General features: G+C 32.5%; 1 protein-coding gene across 6 annotated transcripts in view; it reads left to right on the top strand.

The window, feature by feature from the left end:
• The window catches only part of LOC143222087 (carboxy-terminal domain RNA polymerase II polypeptide A small phosphatase 1-like), a 49,415-nt gene extending 33,920 nt beyond the window's left edge, over nucleotides 1-15,495 (top strand). For 2 of the 6 annotated variants that reach the window (XM_076448010.1, XM_076448009.1), the window contains exon 8: nucleotides 8,154-12,429. In XM_076448010.1, coding sequence (XP_076304125.1) covers nucleotides 8,154-8,363 — 210 coding nt within the window. In that variant the 3' untranslated portion in view covers nucleotides 8,364-12,429. Of the gene's footprint in view, nucleotides 1-4,263; nucleotides 4,538-8,153; nucleotides 12,430-14,806 lie in introns of those variants that run through there. The other 4 variants (XR_013012000.1, XR_013011999.1, XM_076448012.1 and 1 more) reach the window with 4 other exon arrangements.
• Nucleotides 15,496-16,254: the final 759 nt, after the last annotated feature.

Here is a 16,254-nt window from a genome sequence, read left to right as displayed (position 1 = left end):
CTGTTAATAGTGGTGTATGCGGTATGCTAGTTCAGACATAATGGTAACAGGTAACAGGTAAGTACAAATACACTGAGAAAACACAAAACTTACACTTCTCGTACAGTCGCCGCTGATGAAACAATAATCAGTGATGACGAGAAACCCACTTGTTGAGAAATTTATATGCAAAACGGCTCGTTTGGGCTGAGAAAACACTTTACATAGAAGAGCGAACAACGTTTACCTTCTTCGGTCATCGTCAGGTTCACAAAGAAAGAGGTAACTGACCGGAAGCTGACCACATGTTTGAAAGGGGTTGTGTAACTGTGTGTCGAAATGTAGAGGGCGGTATTAGATGTTTGAATATATAATATTTATTATATTAATATAGGTATAAAGGCATTCCTTTATATTGGTTTATTTTGGGTTTAAGTTGTTGTATAAACAAGTTGTTGTATAAACCATCAACATAATTTCACAAAACAGAAAACTGAAGAACAACCTTACAAAAATAGACATTAATTGCATAAACAACCTAAAACAAGACAAAAACATAAAAATTCTAAAAGCAGATAAAGGTAACGCTATAGTCATAATGAACACGAATGAATACATCCAGAAAATGAATAACATCCTATCAGACACCTAACAAATTTAAACCAATACACACAAATCCAACAAAGACACACGAGACGCAACTGAACAAATTACTACTACAAATGAAAAAAGCCAACACAATTTCACAAACACTTTATTCCTACCTACGTAAAACCGACTCACGCACACCACTAATATACGCATCCCCAAACCTCATAAACCAGATTGTCCATTACGACCAATAATGTCCACATATGAATCGTTTAATTACAACCTTGGTAAATACATAGCATGGGCATTCTCCAAATATGTAACATCAGCCAGCTCATTTATCAAAGACTCTTTTAATTTCAAGTCTAATCTAAATCAACTTAATCATAAAGCCTTAATGGCCAGTTTCGATGTTATATCCCTCTTTACAGAAGTTCCAACCACTGAAGCCTGCAAGATAGCCTTAGAACTCTATATCCGAGACCCTAACCCAACTATAGAAATTCCCAGTAACCAGTTAGCAACCCTCATAGAATTCACCACGATAAAGACAAACTTCATGTTCAACAACCAAAACTATATACAAACAAACGGCCTAAGCATGGGCAACCCAGTATCACCAGTTCTAGCCAATATTTTATGACACAAGTTGAAACACAAGCAATTAACACAGCATTACATCCACCACTATACTGGTATAGATATGTAGATGACACGGTTATGGAATTCAAATCTACAGAACACATACTTAATTTTTTCAATCACATTAACTCTATACATCCCAACATCAACTTCACATGTGAACAGGAAGAAAACAATCAAATATCATTTCTTAACCTCAAAATTACAAGAACTGATACACAATTCCAAACAGAAATCCACCGAAAAATCACCCATACTGGACTATACATTCCTTGGGACTCAGCACATGAAATAAAACAAAAACTCAACATACTAAGAAACCAAATAAACACAGCCATAAAACTATGCTCACCAGATAAAATTAACGATGAATTAGACAAAATAAAACAATACTTCACCAACATCAATAAGTTTCCTCCACAAACCGTAGAAAACATTATAATGCGCACACCTAGACAGAAAGCAAAATCAACCAACTAAAGTAAATACAGCTCAAGAATCAAAAACCACTAAACCATATACTGCTGTATACCATATATTCCGACATCAGCAAACAAATAACCAACATTTGGCAAAATTAGTAACAAAATATGACATTCCATTAATACCAAATTTATTCAAAACCCGCACAAAACTGAGGTCTATACTATGTAAAACTACACTGACAAACACCACACCAACATTATTTATAAAATACAATGTGATAACTGCCACGACTTCTATATTGAGAAACAAGTAGAAAATGGAAACCAGATTCAAAGAACATAAAAGTCACCTTCACACGCTTTCGAACACTGCAAGTCAAATAAACACAACATAACCATAGAAAACACTCAAATACTAAATAAAGAAACAAACATAAACAAACGTAAAATTAAAGAAGCCTTACTTATACAACAACTTAAACCCAAAATAAACCAATATAAAGGAACGCCTTTATACCTATATTAATATAATAAATATTATATATTCAAACATCTAATACCGCCTCTACATTTCGACACACAGTTACACAACCCCTTTCAAACATGTGGTCAGCTTCCGTCAGTTACCTCTTTCTTTGTGAACCTGACGATGACCGAAGAAGGTCGAAACGTTGTTCGCTCTTCTATGTAAAGTGTTTTCTCAGCCCAAACGAGCCGTTTTTGCATATAAATTCCCCTTGCAGAATCCTATTTTTAACTTCTCACTGATGATCTGAACTTTGGTTTCCACAATCCATCTTCTTTCATCCAAGTCTCTCCCTTTCCCTTCCTTATATACCATCCTTACTGATCAAATTTCACATGTCAATCCAACATCAGGGAGAAACATTCCTTCATCTTCATTTATAGGATTTGTCTGGTCCATCTCTCTCAGAGTCTTTCCGTATTGTAGTTTATCTCCCAATTGTTCCACTCTGGTCAACCTTCTTCCTCTTTGAGTACCACAGTACATGACATACTTATTGCTGTTGGTCTCTTTTTCACCACTTTTCCTCTGATCAATCTGATTTATAATATATTCACTCCTCTCTTTCATGTTGCTTGTCTGTCTCTTCCATCTTGGATTACTGAGTGCTGCTTTTACCACCTTCTTTCTATCCTGATGCCCTGTTCCTTTCTGATCAACAGAACCCACCATTCTCCTTTTTGCCTATTTGAAATCTAACTGTAGTTCATACTCTTATCCAGGACCCTCTTAAACCTCAAACAGCTTGTTTAATGTATCATCTCCCTGGTCACACATTTCTTCTTTATTTGTAGTTGGCATTGTTTGAATGTCCTTACCATGGTTTTCTCCCAAATTCTCATCAACCACACTAAACTTTGTCCTTTATTCTGTTCAGTCTTATCCTTTTTTTACTATATATCACATCTCTATGCTTATTTAGGTATCGGGCTGTTCATTGTTTGTCACATTTATTCCTATTTAAGGGGTTCTGACCACCATTCTTTCATTCTTAGAGCCCATTCTTATACTTGGGTTTTCTCTGCTTCTACCCTTCAGGATGAATCTGTCTGATCATTCATCTGATCTATACTATTTTGGACGTGGATGAATGTAAGCTCTGTAGTGCCTCTTTTAATCAGACTTGTCACCTCCCATGTCCTCTAGCTCACTGACTTTTGATGCTTTTCTTCAGGCTGGCCTGTGGACTACAACTCATTTTTTTGTCACCAACTCTGTTCCACTTAGCTTTCTTTTCTGTGTAGGGTTTTAGACTTCTGCTTATGGCCCTTCTCAGTCTACCCTCTTTGTATGGGAGTGTGAGTGAAAAAAAATTTTTTTGTCTCACAATTACTATAGCATTCCCTGAGGCAACTAGGTTGCCTCCCAGGGTATATTTGCCACAAATCCTGCAGTGAGCCAGGCTAAGGGAAAGTACTCATATCATCTGTCCTGGCTCTACAAGTTCCCACAGTGAGATGGGTTGTTATGTTTTTTATATCTGTACTTGTTCCATAGATTATCATTGAAAAAGGTAGTACTGAAGTAGTGTCTCTGCCTCCATTTCCAGCAAGCACTTACTAGCTTTTAAATATAGGGTTTTGCAGTCACCTGTTGTACACTCTTAAGAGACCTTTCTATACAGAGAGATCAGTGGAGATTTGTGTGTATTCTCCAGGTTTCGTCTGCACAATTTCTCTTCTTTTGTTGAGTGAAACATGAGAGACCCTTACCTTTTGCTAGTTCCCAGCTGTTGGATCATGAAGAATTCTCACCAGTTGGGACATAACTACTGATACTACAACAAATAGTCCCTCTACGGTGAAAATTGGAACTGAGGTGACATCAGAGTGTATTGAAAGTCACCCCACATCTTTATAAAAGAGTATACCCTGGATAAGACAAGATACAGTCTTCCATGAGATGTCATACCCCACATGCTTTATAAAGGGATCTAGTCTAAGTAATTTTCATACTGGTCCTTCCACCATCTCAACATGAGATTTTAACTTTGTGTGTTAAGAGTTAAATATTTGTTTTTGAAGTTAATATTTTCCATACCTGAAAATATGTTTCTGCTAGTCACTGTGCATATTCCCATCTGTTCTCTCACTTTTCCAGAACACACTTATTCATTGCCCCATCACAGAATGGGGATTCAAGAACACAAATATAGAGGGAACCATTGCATATGGAGATGTGTTTTACTCTTATTAGTGGAGGGATCTACTGCATGATGACATTGTAATGCAGTAGCATAAATTCACATGTTTTCAACCAAAATTAGATCAGCTTACTTAAACCTGGTAGCTTGCAAATCTCAATGGCAGAACTCTTGATCTCGAGAAGAACCTTTGTGTGTGTACAGAGGTATCTATCAGAAATATATGTTCAAGTAAGAAAAATGTTAACTTTGATTTTGTAACTTGGAGTAAGATTAAAACTTAGTATGTTGCTATTTTAGAATTAATAATTATTTTGCAGGCAAGTGTAAAGATTTACTTTCTTAATAATGGGTATGAGTTATCTTCTGATTGTGAAAGAATTTAATTAAAGAAAGCTCTATGTGCAACAGTTTAATAAAATGGCATAGAAGAACTTGTTTTAAGTAGCAATTTCTGATCATATTTTTATTGTGTCCTTATTGTATGATGGAGTAATCTTTTGTGTACATTAAAAGAAAATAATAAAACTTTTATGCAGATTTGGCTTAATATGACTGGAAAGTTCTTAGGGATGTACAGTAATGATGATAATGTGGGTTTTATTTGGGACTGACATGCACATTTCAGGAGATTGTACAATTTGTATATTGAGTTTGTAGATAGAAAGAGAAATTGAAAGCTGTTTTAAATGGGTGGAGGTGATGGAAGAGAAGAAAGGTAATCTGTATGAAGTTGCAGCAGGACGTAGGAGATTGAAAATTGTAGATGACTTTGAAGAGGTCAAAAGTAGTAATAATAGGGCTAGTGATTTAATTATAAAGGATCAGACTGGTGAGGATCATATTTCATCTTTTAACTTGTGTAAATGATGAACTTGAGCAAAAATGGATAACAAAAGGGACAGATGAGAATGGGAACAGGAAACTTAAGGATGTTATTGGTATTGGAGATTATTTAGTATAACAAGTAGATAAGATAGTCTGTTTGGCAAATAGAGGAAAAGAGATTATTATATTCAGAATCAGGGATGTAGGATATAACTGACAGAATAAGTGATGTAGTAAAGATGTATATCTAATAGTAATATACTCTTTGTAGTGCATGTAGGAGCTAATGATGTAGGGAAGGGTAGAAATTTACAGAAGTATTGGATACAAGTCTAAAGAGGCCACATTTGAAGTATTGTGTTCAGTCTTGATTCCCTTATCTCGGAGAGAACATTGAATGGGCATTATTGGAAAGGATTGAAAACTGCTGTGATGATACCTGAGATAGAAAGGTTATCATATGAGGATAGGTTATCCTTGTACTTGTTTACTCTTCAGAAAAGAAGAATTTGAGGGGATGTGATCAATGTGCTTAAAATTGATAAAGGAATTGACAGTGTTGATGTATCTTTTTCTTTCATATTTAATGGTGAAGATAAGACTAAGGAAAACAAATATAAATTTTGGCAGGGAAGAAGTAACCTTCAGCTAAGACAGCTTTATTTTTATAACAGGATGGTTGGTCTCTGGAATAGGTTACCTTTGCATGTGGTAGATGCAGTTAATTTAAGGAAGTTTAAGGAAGAACGTCTGGCCATGAGTTTTTTGTTTTTTTTTAAGGATTTTGTTTAATTTTGTGAATACAACAACATAGATGGACCAGAAGGTTCGTTTCTGTTCCCTAATGTTGTTTTGTCCATTTCTAGACATCTGTGCATGATATACAAAGCTTATAACTACAGCTTTACTTTGGGGATGGAAAGAACGTGTATTTCTTTTGGGGTTAAAAGTTTATGGTAACAATTTTGTCCAAACCAATAAACAAACATCAAACAATATTTGGGTGTGATCAGACATCCTATTGAATGCTATATTTTATTATTTAAAGCAATAGAAATTTAAATAACTTACAACTCATGATGGTATTACGTCAATTCTTAAGTATTATGATTACCACTTTATGAATTTTCAAATAAAAACTACAAATTTACTGGTAAATGAAGCCAAGTGTTTATTATAAGAAAATCTTTTTTTTTTTTTTGTTTATTGTGTTTATTCCATTTTCTTGTATTACATTTAGATGGGTTTTATGGTTGACATGTTTCTAAACTATGAAAATTTAAGTCAGCAGCTACCAAAATTATGTTACAATAGAAAGTACATAAAGGGCATTGCAATAGGCCTTATCACGGTTAGGGTTCTGCTGACGTCACAGCACGATGATGCGAGTGCTATTTATAATGAGCTCACGTGGATCCAGAATGTATGGGCAAACAAACCAGCTGTTTGGCTGACAGAATGGCACACGCAGGGCCTTTTTTGAGAATGAAATTGTTGGAAGAGGATGTTCCAAGGGCCAAATTTTGTTATGAAAATATAAATCAACATTCAAATACTCAGCTGAAAAGTTGGTTGCAATGTTGTTGGCTCCCAGTCACAAGAAATTGCGCGATTGTGTTAGAAAGGTAAGGTGGCTTTATCAATTTTTTTTTTTTTATTCACACAAGTTATTTTCAGTTTTCCATCATCCTATGTAACTTTAAAAACGTATACCCAATGGAAAAAAAGTAGTCTGTTTTCATTGTGATTATATATCCACATATACGAAATCGACTCATAGCAAGTAATAATTGATCTGTAGACTTATTACACAGGGATAATTAACTGAATTACATGGAATTGTGATTGCTTGCATTTGTAGCAGTTCCATAATAGAATTTTCGTCCTTTTGGCCCAAACTCACTGTTAATTTCGGAACTTATTTCACATACTAATGCATTGTATATTCAAAACCCCCTTTTTTGAAAGAATGAATGTAATTCTTGTGATGTTATTTGATATTATAAAACACTGAACAATAAAAATACATTAGTTCATCTACACTCACCTTTTAATTCCTACCCAGTATAGGGTAAATGAGGAAAATCTTATTCCTCATTGATAAAAGGCCAGTTGACAGAGAAACATGGGCAATAAATTGATCTGTAATTTTCTTAGACAATATTTGATTAGGGACTATGAAACCCAACTGTGTTTTTGTATCTCCCCCATGTCATTTGGAAGAGGAGGGAAGAAAAAAAAAAAGATTAAAATTGCTTTGAAGAGTCAATTTATTACCTGAATGTGTTTATCTTGATATTCAGTCAATGTTCACTAATCACAATCCAAAAGCACATCTATAAATGAAATTCCTTGTAGCTCTGCCAGTGTTGATTCCAGTTTCTATTTGTGCATGCAGACTGTTGCATTACATCATGATCTAAAAATAGCACAAATCCACAACCCTGATAAGGCCTGTTAGGAAAACGATTGAACTACCGATATGTATTATGCATTTAGAACCAACTGCATTTTTGTGTTGCACATTTGCTCCTGTCATTTTGTGTAAGAACTTGCATATCTCATGTTTTTTTAATTTACTAATTAAACTGATCAGATTCTTTCCAAACGGTTGATCATTTTCAGTATTATGATTTAAAATACTGTATGTATTTATTGGGTGTGACAAGTTACAGTCATAAAATCTTATTACACATGTTCAGAAAATAACTGTTTTGTTGTAAGTATTAGCATAAACTGATGGTTGAATTGGTTCAGCTTTGGTTGGAAAATACATCAATATGAGAGAAAAGAAGTATTTGATACGACCATTGTATAATACTGTATTCGTTTTTTTCCAAGTCAAATTGATCCATATTATGTTCAGTTGGAAAATAATAGGAGGTATGGTGAAAAATTTTAACAATATGAAAATTATGTTTTATGTAGTCTTGCAATGATATTTTATTGTAGGTCAGATGCAGCATTGTAAAAACATAAAAGCAGACTTATCACAGTTACTGAATTATTTGTAATCCAGGTGCCGATCTCTTCATGGTTTGATGATATGTCTGACACCGAACTCCGTGACTTGGTACCTACTCTGGAACGATTGAGTCAAATGGACAGTGTGTATTCCTTGAAATGTAATATGAACCACACAGTAGGAATGCATCCACAATCCTCTCAGATTCTTAATGGACCTTCCATATATTCTCAGAAACAGCTCAATGGCACTGCTCGATCTTAGTAGATGAAGTCACTTGTTTTAAGTTCTTGATGTCTACATTAGCAGATTTAGTATGAAAACACTGTTTTGTGGATCAGGTCAGGCAGCTAAATCAGAAAGTAAGAGAGAGAGAGAGAGCGAGGAGACATGTTGCCATGACAACAGCTGAATATCTATCTGTGTATTGCCAATACCACGTGTAATTTGTATTTCTTTACCTTGTAAGTTTCTTAACTTACGTGCATTAAGTATGACTAAACTGGGGTTTGCATTGAAACCTGTTTACTGTTTGTGTGTCTGTCTATATATACATATAGGTTGGGAGAAAGTTTTTAAAAGGGTAGATGTTTCATTGTGTTTGAAAGAGATTGTCAAGTACAAATGTCCTTGATGTTGGGCTTATGATTTTAACCTTCTTCAATAACTTACAAATCTGTGAAGAACTTTGGCATTGCACTGACTTTTTCAAATTAAGATGATAGTGCATGCACAAAATATTGGTTGATCTTTGATGTTAGAATTTTGTTTTTATATAAACTCTGTCATACTTTGTTAAAATCACAATTCATAATTTCATGAACTGCTTTACTGCAGTGAATCAAGAGAGATATTTGTCTTTTATTTTGTTATACCAAACCATTGCATGATTTATGACTTTTGTAGAGACAGCATGAGCTACATTTGTTTAACTTGTTTTTACCTGATTATATGTCTCTTGATGTAAGAGATCTCATGTTGTTAAGGGAGATGATTATTTAACTTGTAACTGGACTTGTTGGAGGGAAATGTGAAACAATAATATGATGTTACAACATGTTGATGTTAAGGTTTTGTGTAACTGTCTTGTGACTGTTGTCAGCATCTACACGTTTTTAATTTCTCTTTACTTGCTGGTGCAATAATAGCATACATATGTGTTTTTTGAATGTTTTGTCATGCCAACATGCCTTCCTGTTTCAGAACCTTATTGCAAGTATGGAAAGATGGCCAATGACAACATTAACTGCTATACCGGATGTTTAATTATACAGCCACCTAAAGGCCAGGTTAAAAGGAGTTCTTTTTGTTTATTTGGATAAGTATCTGTGTTTAATATCAAAGAGGAGTAAATTTATTCCTCTTCGTCAGTAATTATCTGTGAGAGCAGAAATAAATATTTTTGGTATCATTTGTTAAATGAAGTACCAGTCTGTGGGTCTTGATCATAGATAACAGAAATATTAAAACTATTGATCATATCAAAAACATCCTGTCTACTTACAGCATGTAGGCTTCCCTTTAGAGTTGCATATTTTGCAAAGATTGCCAAGTTGCATTGCAAGATGAAAATGAAAGAGTTCGTCATTTACAGTGGAAGTGTTTTTCACCATTGATGTTTCATTCAAAGATGAGCCATCTCCAGTCTGTTATTGGAAGGTGAACCATCTTTATAGAATTTTGAGTGTTCCTACGTTGATCTACTCTATGATGTAGAAATTGTTACTTTGAAGAACAGAACAATCATAAAGCTAACACCATTGAGAGAATTCACTGGAGCACTGATGAGCCCATGTAGGTTAACAGATAATAACTGTTTGACTACTACTAGACTTCTGTCTCCTAGCAACAACTATTATGTTAATTAATATGCTGGATATATATGTGTGAACATTTGTAGAAGGTGGAAGTTTTAGTGAGTGAAAATTACATAGTTCTCTAACTTTCAGGATTATCTGGAAACTTTTGCACCGTGTAGACGTGGAAAAGTTAATGTGGTCCTCGAAAAACATGAGATAGTTCATCATGTGTTTTTTACATGTACTATAACTGTTTTACTAGGCCAAGCTTTCCTAACTTACCAGTACATCACTTAAAAAGCTACAAGAGACAAAGGTACATCTTAAAACTGCTTATACCTTGTAAATAATAAGGGTGTGGTTATTATAAACGTTTTTGACCTTGAAGCTATAAAGCCTTCAGAATTTTTATTGCCTAGAGATGCTAATAGATCTCTAAGTGTTGGGAAAGTTGATTTTGTATATCTGTGTGTGTGTGTGTGTGTGTATATATATATATATACACACACACATTCAACTTCTACTTATCTGGCCATAGCTTGGAAACCTCTAATTTTATGGTACATGCAAATGCAATATAAGTTGCATAAACAAATTAGAAATAAATATTTACCCTCCAGTCTCCCACCTTTTCTTGTTCTTTAGAACCAAGTGTTTTACTTTATACAAGATAGCAGGAAAATATAGTCACATGCTGAAAATTTATATTAAAATTTTGAAGTTGTTATAAACTTGTTTCTTTCAGTCTCCATTTTTTTGTGAATTCAACATGAACTTGAAAACTTGTAGATTTGCCCCCATATCATAGTCATGATATTTTGATGTACGATTCATTTAGAATCCTCTGATGTATTGTTTGGTTCTGTGGTCAAAAGATACATGTTAATTATTTACGTAGTAAATATAACAAAGCAACCTTTATAATGGTATAGATTTTATTGGGCTTTTGTTATTTTAGAAATTGCTCATAAAACTTGTGTACTGTATTTTATTAAAAGCCTTCTGTTATTTTCTCCACAACCAACCAAACTGGACATTTTCTTAAGTGAAAGAAAAAGGTTTTTCTTTTAAAGATATTTGAATTACTGGTAGATCTTATTAATTTTTATATAAAGATGTACCATCGTCTTCTGTTACTTTTATTTGAAGTTAATAATTGACAGTTTCTACATTTTTTAATTATAAACCGTTAAAAATTAAAATAACCATTAAATTACACTTATTTTTTTTCTCTATATATTATAAAGTGAGATATCTTGCATTTATATTAAGAAAAAAGTTTTTTGACACCTATTAAATGGAAATCTATCCTGAGTTTGGGCAGAATTTTTGCAAAAAAGTGACCCTTAGAAATTCTCTCTCATCACAGACTGTGATGAACAGTTGATCATTTCTGTTTTCTGTGAAGTAAATCTTTAAAGAAAAGTCATACTTAAATTGGGATTAATGTTTAACATTGTAACCTTTTTATTAGGCACTCCCAAATTGTAAGAAACATGAGTGGATGAATACATTAGTAATCTTTACATAATTAAAGGTATATTTGTTTTGAATTTTATTGAAAGTACATTTTTACAGTTTTCTTCTACAGCTCATACCCACTAGAGTGGTAAAAATATGTTCTTGGATGTTTGTATTCTTCATTAAATCATTGTATATCATTAAACAAGGTACATTTACTTTGTTGGTAAATATACAGTATTGTTTGATAAATTGAATCAGGTTAAATTCTGATAAGAAAAATCTTATTTTAAAATCAATTCTTAAAACACACAATAAAGTCTTCTGGAAATCTGATCTTTTAACATGGCAAAGATAAATTGTACATTTTACATATCCAAATTTCAACATTATACATGTGAGTTTCAAGTATAAATAGTGACTAATATTTAAGTACCCTAATCAGTGTCACCATTTTAAATATGTAATTTATTTTGTAATGGTTGGGAATTCCAGGTTTGTTTGTTTTTTTTTGTTAAATGGGTAAAAATAATTTAATTTATTATTCCTAAACTTGGTAAAATCATGGAATTGTAGTAATTTTTAAAGAGATTGTTTACAAAAAAACAAACCAAAAACTTTCACAATCTCTTGAAACTTCAATCACCAGTTAATGTTTTTTTATATTGAATTTTTTTGTTCAGGACTTAACATGATACAATCAGTTTGCCACAAACTGAACATTTTCAAGCTATGGACAGAGGTGTAAATAATATATTAAAACATAGAAATCATTCAAAATGATTCATAAGCTTACTTAAATCTGTGTTGTTTGTTGTAATGTTTAACGGATTGGATTTTTCTATGGTTAGAAATATGTGTGTGTGTTCAAAATATGCCTTAACATTTCACACCATTTTGTATAAAGTATTTGTAATACAGAGATTTGAGTTAAATTTTGTTTTTCAACAGACACAACTTGGGTTTTAGGAAATACTACATTGAAATTTAATACATGAAAAAAATTAATGTTGAAAGTACTTGTATATACTTCTGTATCTAAAATAAAGACCTTGCATGTAACAATAAAATTGCTATGATATTTGAAATTGTATTGTAATATTTTAAATTTTGGAAGTAAATTGAAACATGAATTTTGGTGTTTGAGAAAAGTGCAGCTGAGACAACAATAACAATTGCTGGGAGAATAAAGAATACAATGAAATTTATCTGGATAAGATCTGAATTTATGTTTGTAGTTGGAATTGAAATTAGTACAAATATGAATTTGATCAGCTTCTTTGTAGCTCTGGGATGTTTTTGAGGAAACACAACTTATATGCAAATAATTTTGTTCTCCATCCTTAGTTTTATTATTTCTTTTTTTCATTTATCATTTATATGAATCTTTCTACTTTTATTAAAACTACTGAGAATGACCCACTGGACTATAAAATATTTGTTTTAAATATTGTATAAACACGAAATTGTACATAAGTGATGTTTACACCTAGTTCTGCTTTTTCTTGTGGTTTGATTATGAAATTGAAATATGTTGCTAACGTATTGGGAATTTTTAAGTATAAATGAATGTTTTTTGTATTACATTTGTATATTTATAGGCAGACATTGAACTTAAAAAGACGTTTTCTTTTTTCATGCTGAGTATCAACATTTTACATGTAAAAGAAAACAGCAGTATGGTGAGGGTTGATGGAATAAAGTAAAACACGTTTAGTTTTGAGACCTTAATCTTAAAATTACATAAAAAGAGGGAATGAACAGAAGTCGTAAACTGACAGTGATTTGGATTGAATTATTTTCTTGGGAAGAGTTGATATATCAAACATGTATATACTTGTTGTAGGGCAGTGCCTTGATATTGTTAATTTCAATTTTTTAAATTACGTTTTTCACAGTAAGATTTTAAGTAGTCGCTATTGGCGTTTAATTGTTCAATTATTTAAGTCATTTAGATGGAAGTTCTTCATTGCTAAATATTTGACAATTGCATATCATCAAAAGCATTCTGCTCAAATATAAATATAGTCAAATACAGGACAAAGTTTTTCTGGTGCAGTGTTGCAATATTATGCGATAAACGTATTCCTGCCCTTAGAGAATAGTTCCGTGTTTTATTAAAGATCTGATAATGAAAAGTATTCAGTATTTCAAATACTAAAATCTTTTGATTTTCATCTTGTGCATACTGAATGAACGAGTAAATGAATCTTATCGCTGTATCTAAAGATACGTGATTTTTTTTTTTTTACGTGCAACAGGTATTCTAAAGTAGTTTCGGTCTGTTACAATTTTTTTTTTTTTTTTGTTATTCAGTAGTTATATTTTCCAAAACTATGAAAGTCCATAGGTTTTTTTTGCAAAATATACCGAACAGTTGTAACTGGTAGAAGTGTGGGTTTATTCATGAGTTTTATGGTTTCAATTTTATTTCCAAGAAATATATATATTTCTGCATGTGTGCGAAAATGGTCAACATTTTTTGTATTACATGGAACGCTAGTTTGTTTTTCTGCTATTTTTGTGTTTATTTCTGGAGATGGGTATAAATTTTATGTTGCTTTTGTTGTATTTGAATATTCAAAGATACTTGGCTATTATTCGTTCTTCAATACTGTTAGCACCTTTGTTGGAATACATCACAGACATTGTTTATGACATGAACATTCCATATCTTTCACGTAGGACTAATTACATTTTAAACTTAAAACTTGCATAAATTTTACAAGCTTTGGAAGTACTAGAAGGTTTTAATTTACTAACCAGAACATCGCGATTTTACGAAACATTTTTAGGTTTTATTTTCTTGTTAAATATTAGCTTCATACTGTAACATTCTTTACATTTTACTGAATATTTATAAATGTGTACTGTCATGTGATCAGATTTTACTTGTTTTGGTCAACATCAGCGTTACATTGTCAAGTTGATATTCTACCGTAACTATAGGTTGTAACATTTTCCTAAATGGCTTTATCGAATGTATACTTAACGTACGCTTAGAGGAACACTGACAATCTTTTATTTAATTATTACTCATAACAAGCACAGTCACTTCCATAAAGTAACAGTTAACCGTTCTATTTTTCAAATGACTGTCGTGACGAAATCTACAAAGTGCATTAGTTAGACGCTAAATGTAAGCCTAATCAGTTATCAATCTTTTGAAGTACTGTCACCAACAACGATTGAATCCGCTTAATTTTAGAAGTTATTTTCAGTATTACTACTAGTAAGATACGTGCTTTCCATTTTCATTGAAAATTGTTTTGATTTTTGAAAATAAAAATGAAATACAACTTTAGGAATTTTGTACCATTGCTATCTTTATGTAAGGGAGTGTATTCTAGTATTTCCTCAAAACTAGTGTAACAAAAACCATTAAACAGAGAACTGCACTGATGTTGTCTGAAGTTATTAATTTACTGATGTCTTGTTCTCACAAAGTTGCAGACAATGACAAGAAAAGTTGGATCAACTTCTAAAAGTTATTGACTGTTTGCGAATAGTACAGGTGAGGAGACGAAAGTTTCTGATTATCACAGGCTGTTTTTCAGGCCCTAAGCTCTCTTTGAGGCTTGAAAGATTTTAAGCCTGAATTACTACCACGGTTTGAATTGGATTTGAAATAGTTTAAAGTGTTAGTTTTAGTTTTCATTCTGTTCTTCAAATTTAGTGTTCTTAAGGTACTGTTATAAATAAAATATATCCAAAAAATTAGTTGATTCTTGCTATTGTAAAGAAAGAAAGAGAAAAGATGCTGGTATTGTGATTAGCCACAGAATTGCCCAGTCAGTTATCTTGAATATAAATTATACTATATAACTTCATCACAACAGCCTTCATAAACGTGTTCCGTTGATTATCACTATCCTTTGATCGATTTGTTATTTGGTTTATAGGAAGGAAGCCTACTTCGTAAAACAAAAAAAAAAAAGAATGCGATTAAAATATATTTAAAAATTAAGTGCTCCTCACGTGAATTCACGGTTCGCTTTCAGCACCCTTCAAACCACATTACCAATTTATAATTGTTTCAGCTATAGTAACTACCAAAATCCTGTAATTACTGATTTTGAGCGGAAAAATATCACCTGCAGACAGGTTTTTGTAAGTATTGGTTTTCGATAGTTCACTGGCTTTCAGTTTTTAAACTGTAATATACAGCTTAATATTTTATTAAAAGTTACAAACAACTTTCACAGAGTCTTCATCTTTCATTTTCCAACCTGATGAGTTATGGCACTGACAGAAAATCCTCTTTGGCATCAATTTATGAGAGAGAGACAAAACTAGACTTGAAATGCTGCTTCTACACACCTGATTTTGAGGCGCAGTGAACAAATCAATAGAAAGGAGGGAAATCAAAATATGCAGCTAACCTAGTTGTTAAGAGAATATCATGTATACTTGTTCTTAAAAGAGCATTGAAAATAAGATATCCAAACACTTTTTCAAACACTTCACGCAAACTTACAAAATGAATATCTGCCTGCACAGTCGTTCTTAATTTTGAAACAATTAGCAGCGATTCAACCACCCTCACTTCAAACCTTGTCTGGCTAAATAATTTGATTTGACTATTATCCTTATAACGCAGCCTTGGCCTCAATGTGCGAGTGCATTTTCTCGACAACAGGATGCAAACCACGAACCTCAAAATTCTCACACTTGAGTACGCTAAATCTGTTATGTCATGTACTGCTCTGTCTCATTTGTATTACGTTTATTAACAATGACGTATTTTCTTACCGTGTCACCAGTCTGAGAATTAAATAAAACTTTGTGATTATAATGTTCAGTTGATTAAAAAAATATTAGTGTTGTCAGTTATTGCTAAAACTATATCTAGATGAATATGAAAAATCTCATTTACATTATTAATAATTCATTAT

The sequence above is a fragment of the Tachypleus tridentatus genome, chromosome 8, assembly GCF_004210375.1.
Source record: "Tachypleus tridentatus isolate NWPU-2018 chromosome 8, ASM421037v1, whole genome shotgun sequence".
In the NCBI taxonomy this organism is placed as follows: Eukaryota; Metazoa; Arthropoda; class Merostomata; order Xiphosura; family Limulidae; genus Tachypleus; species Tachypleus tridentatus.
Note: the sequence above shows the minus strand (reverse complement) of the source record. Positions and strands in the feature narration are given on the sequence as shown.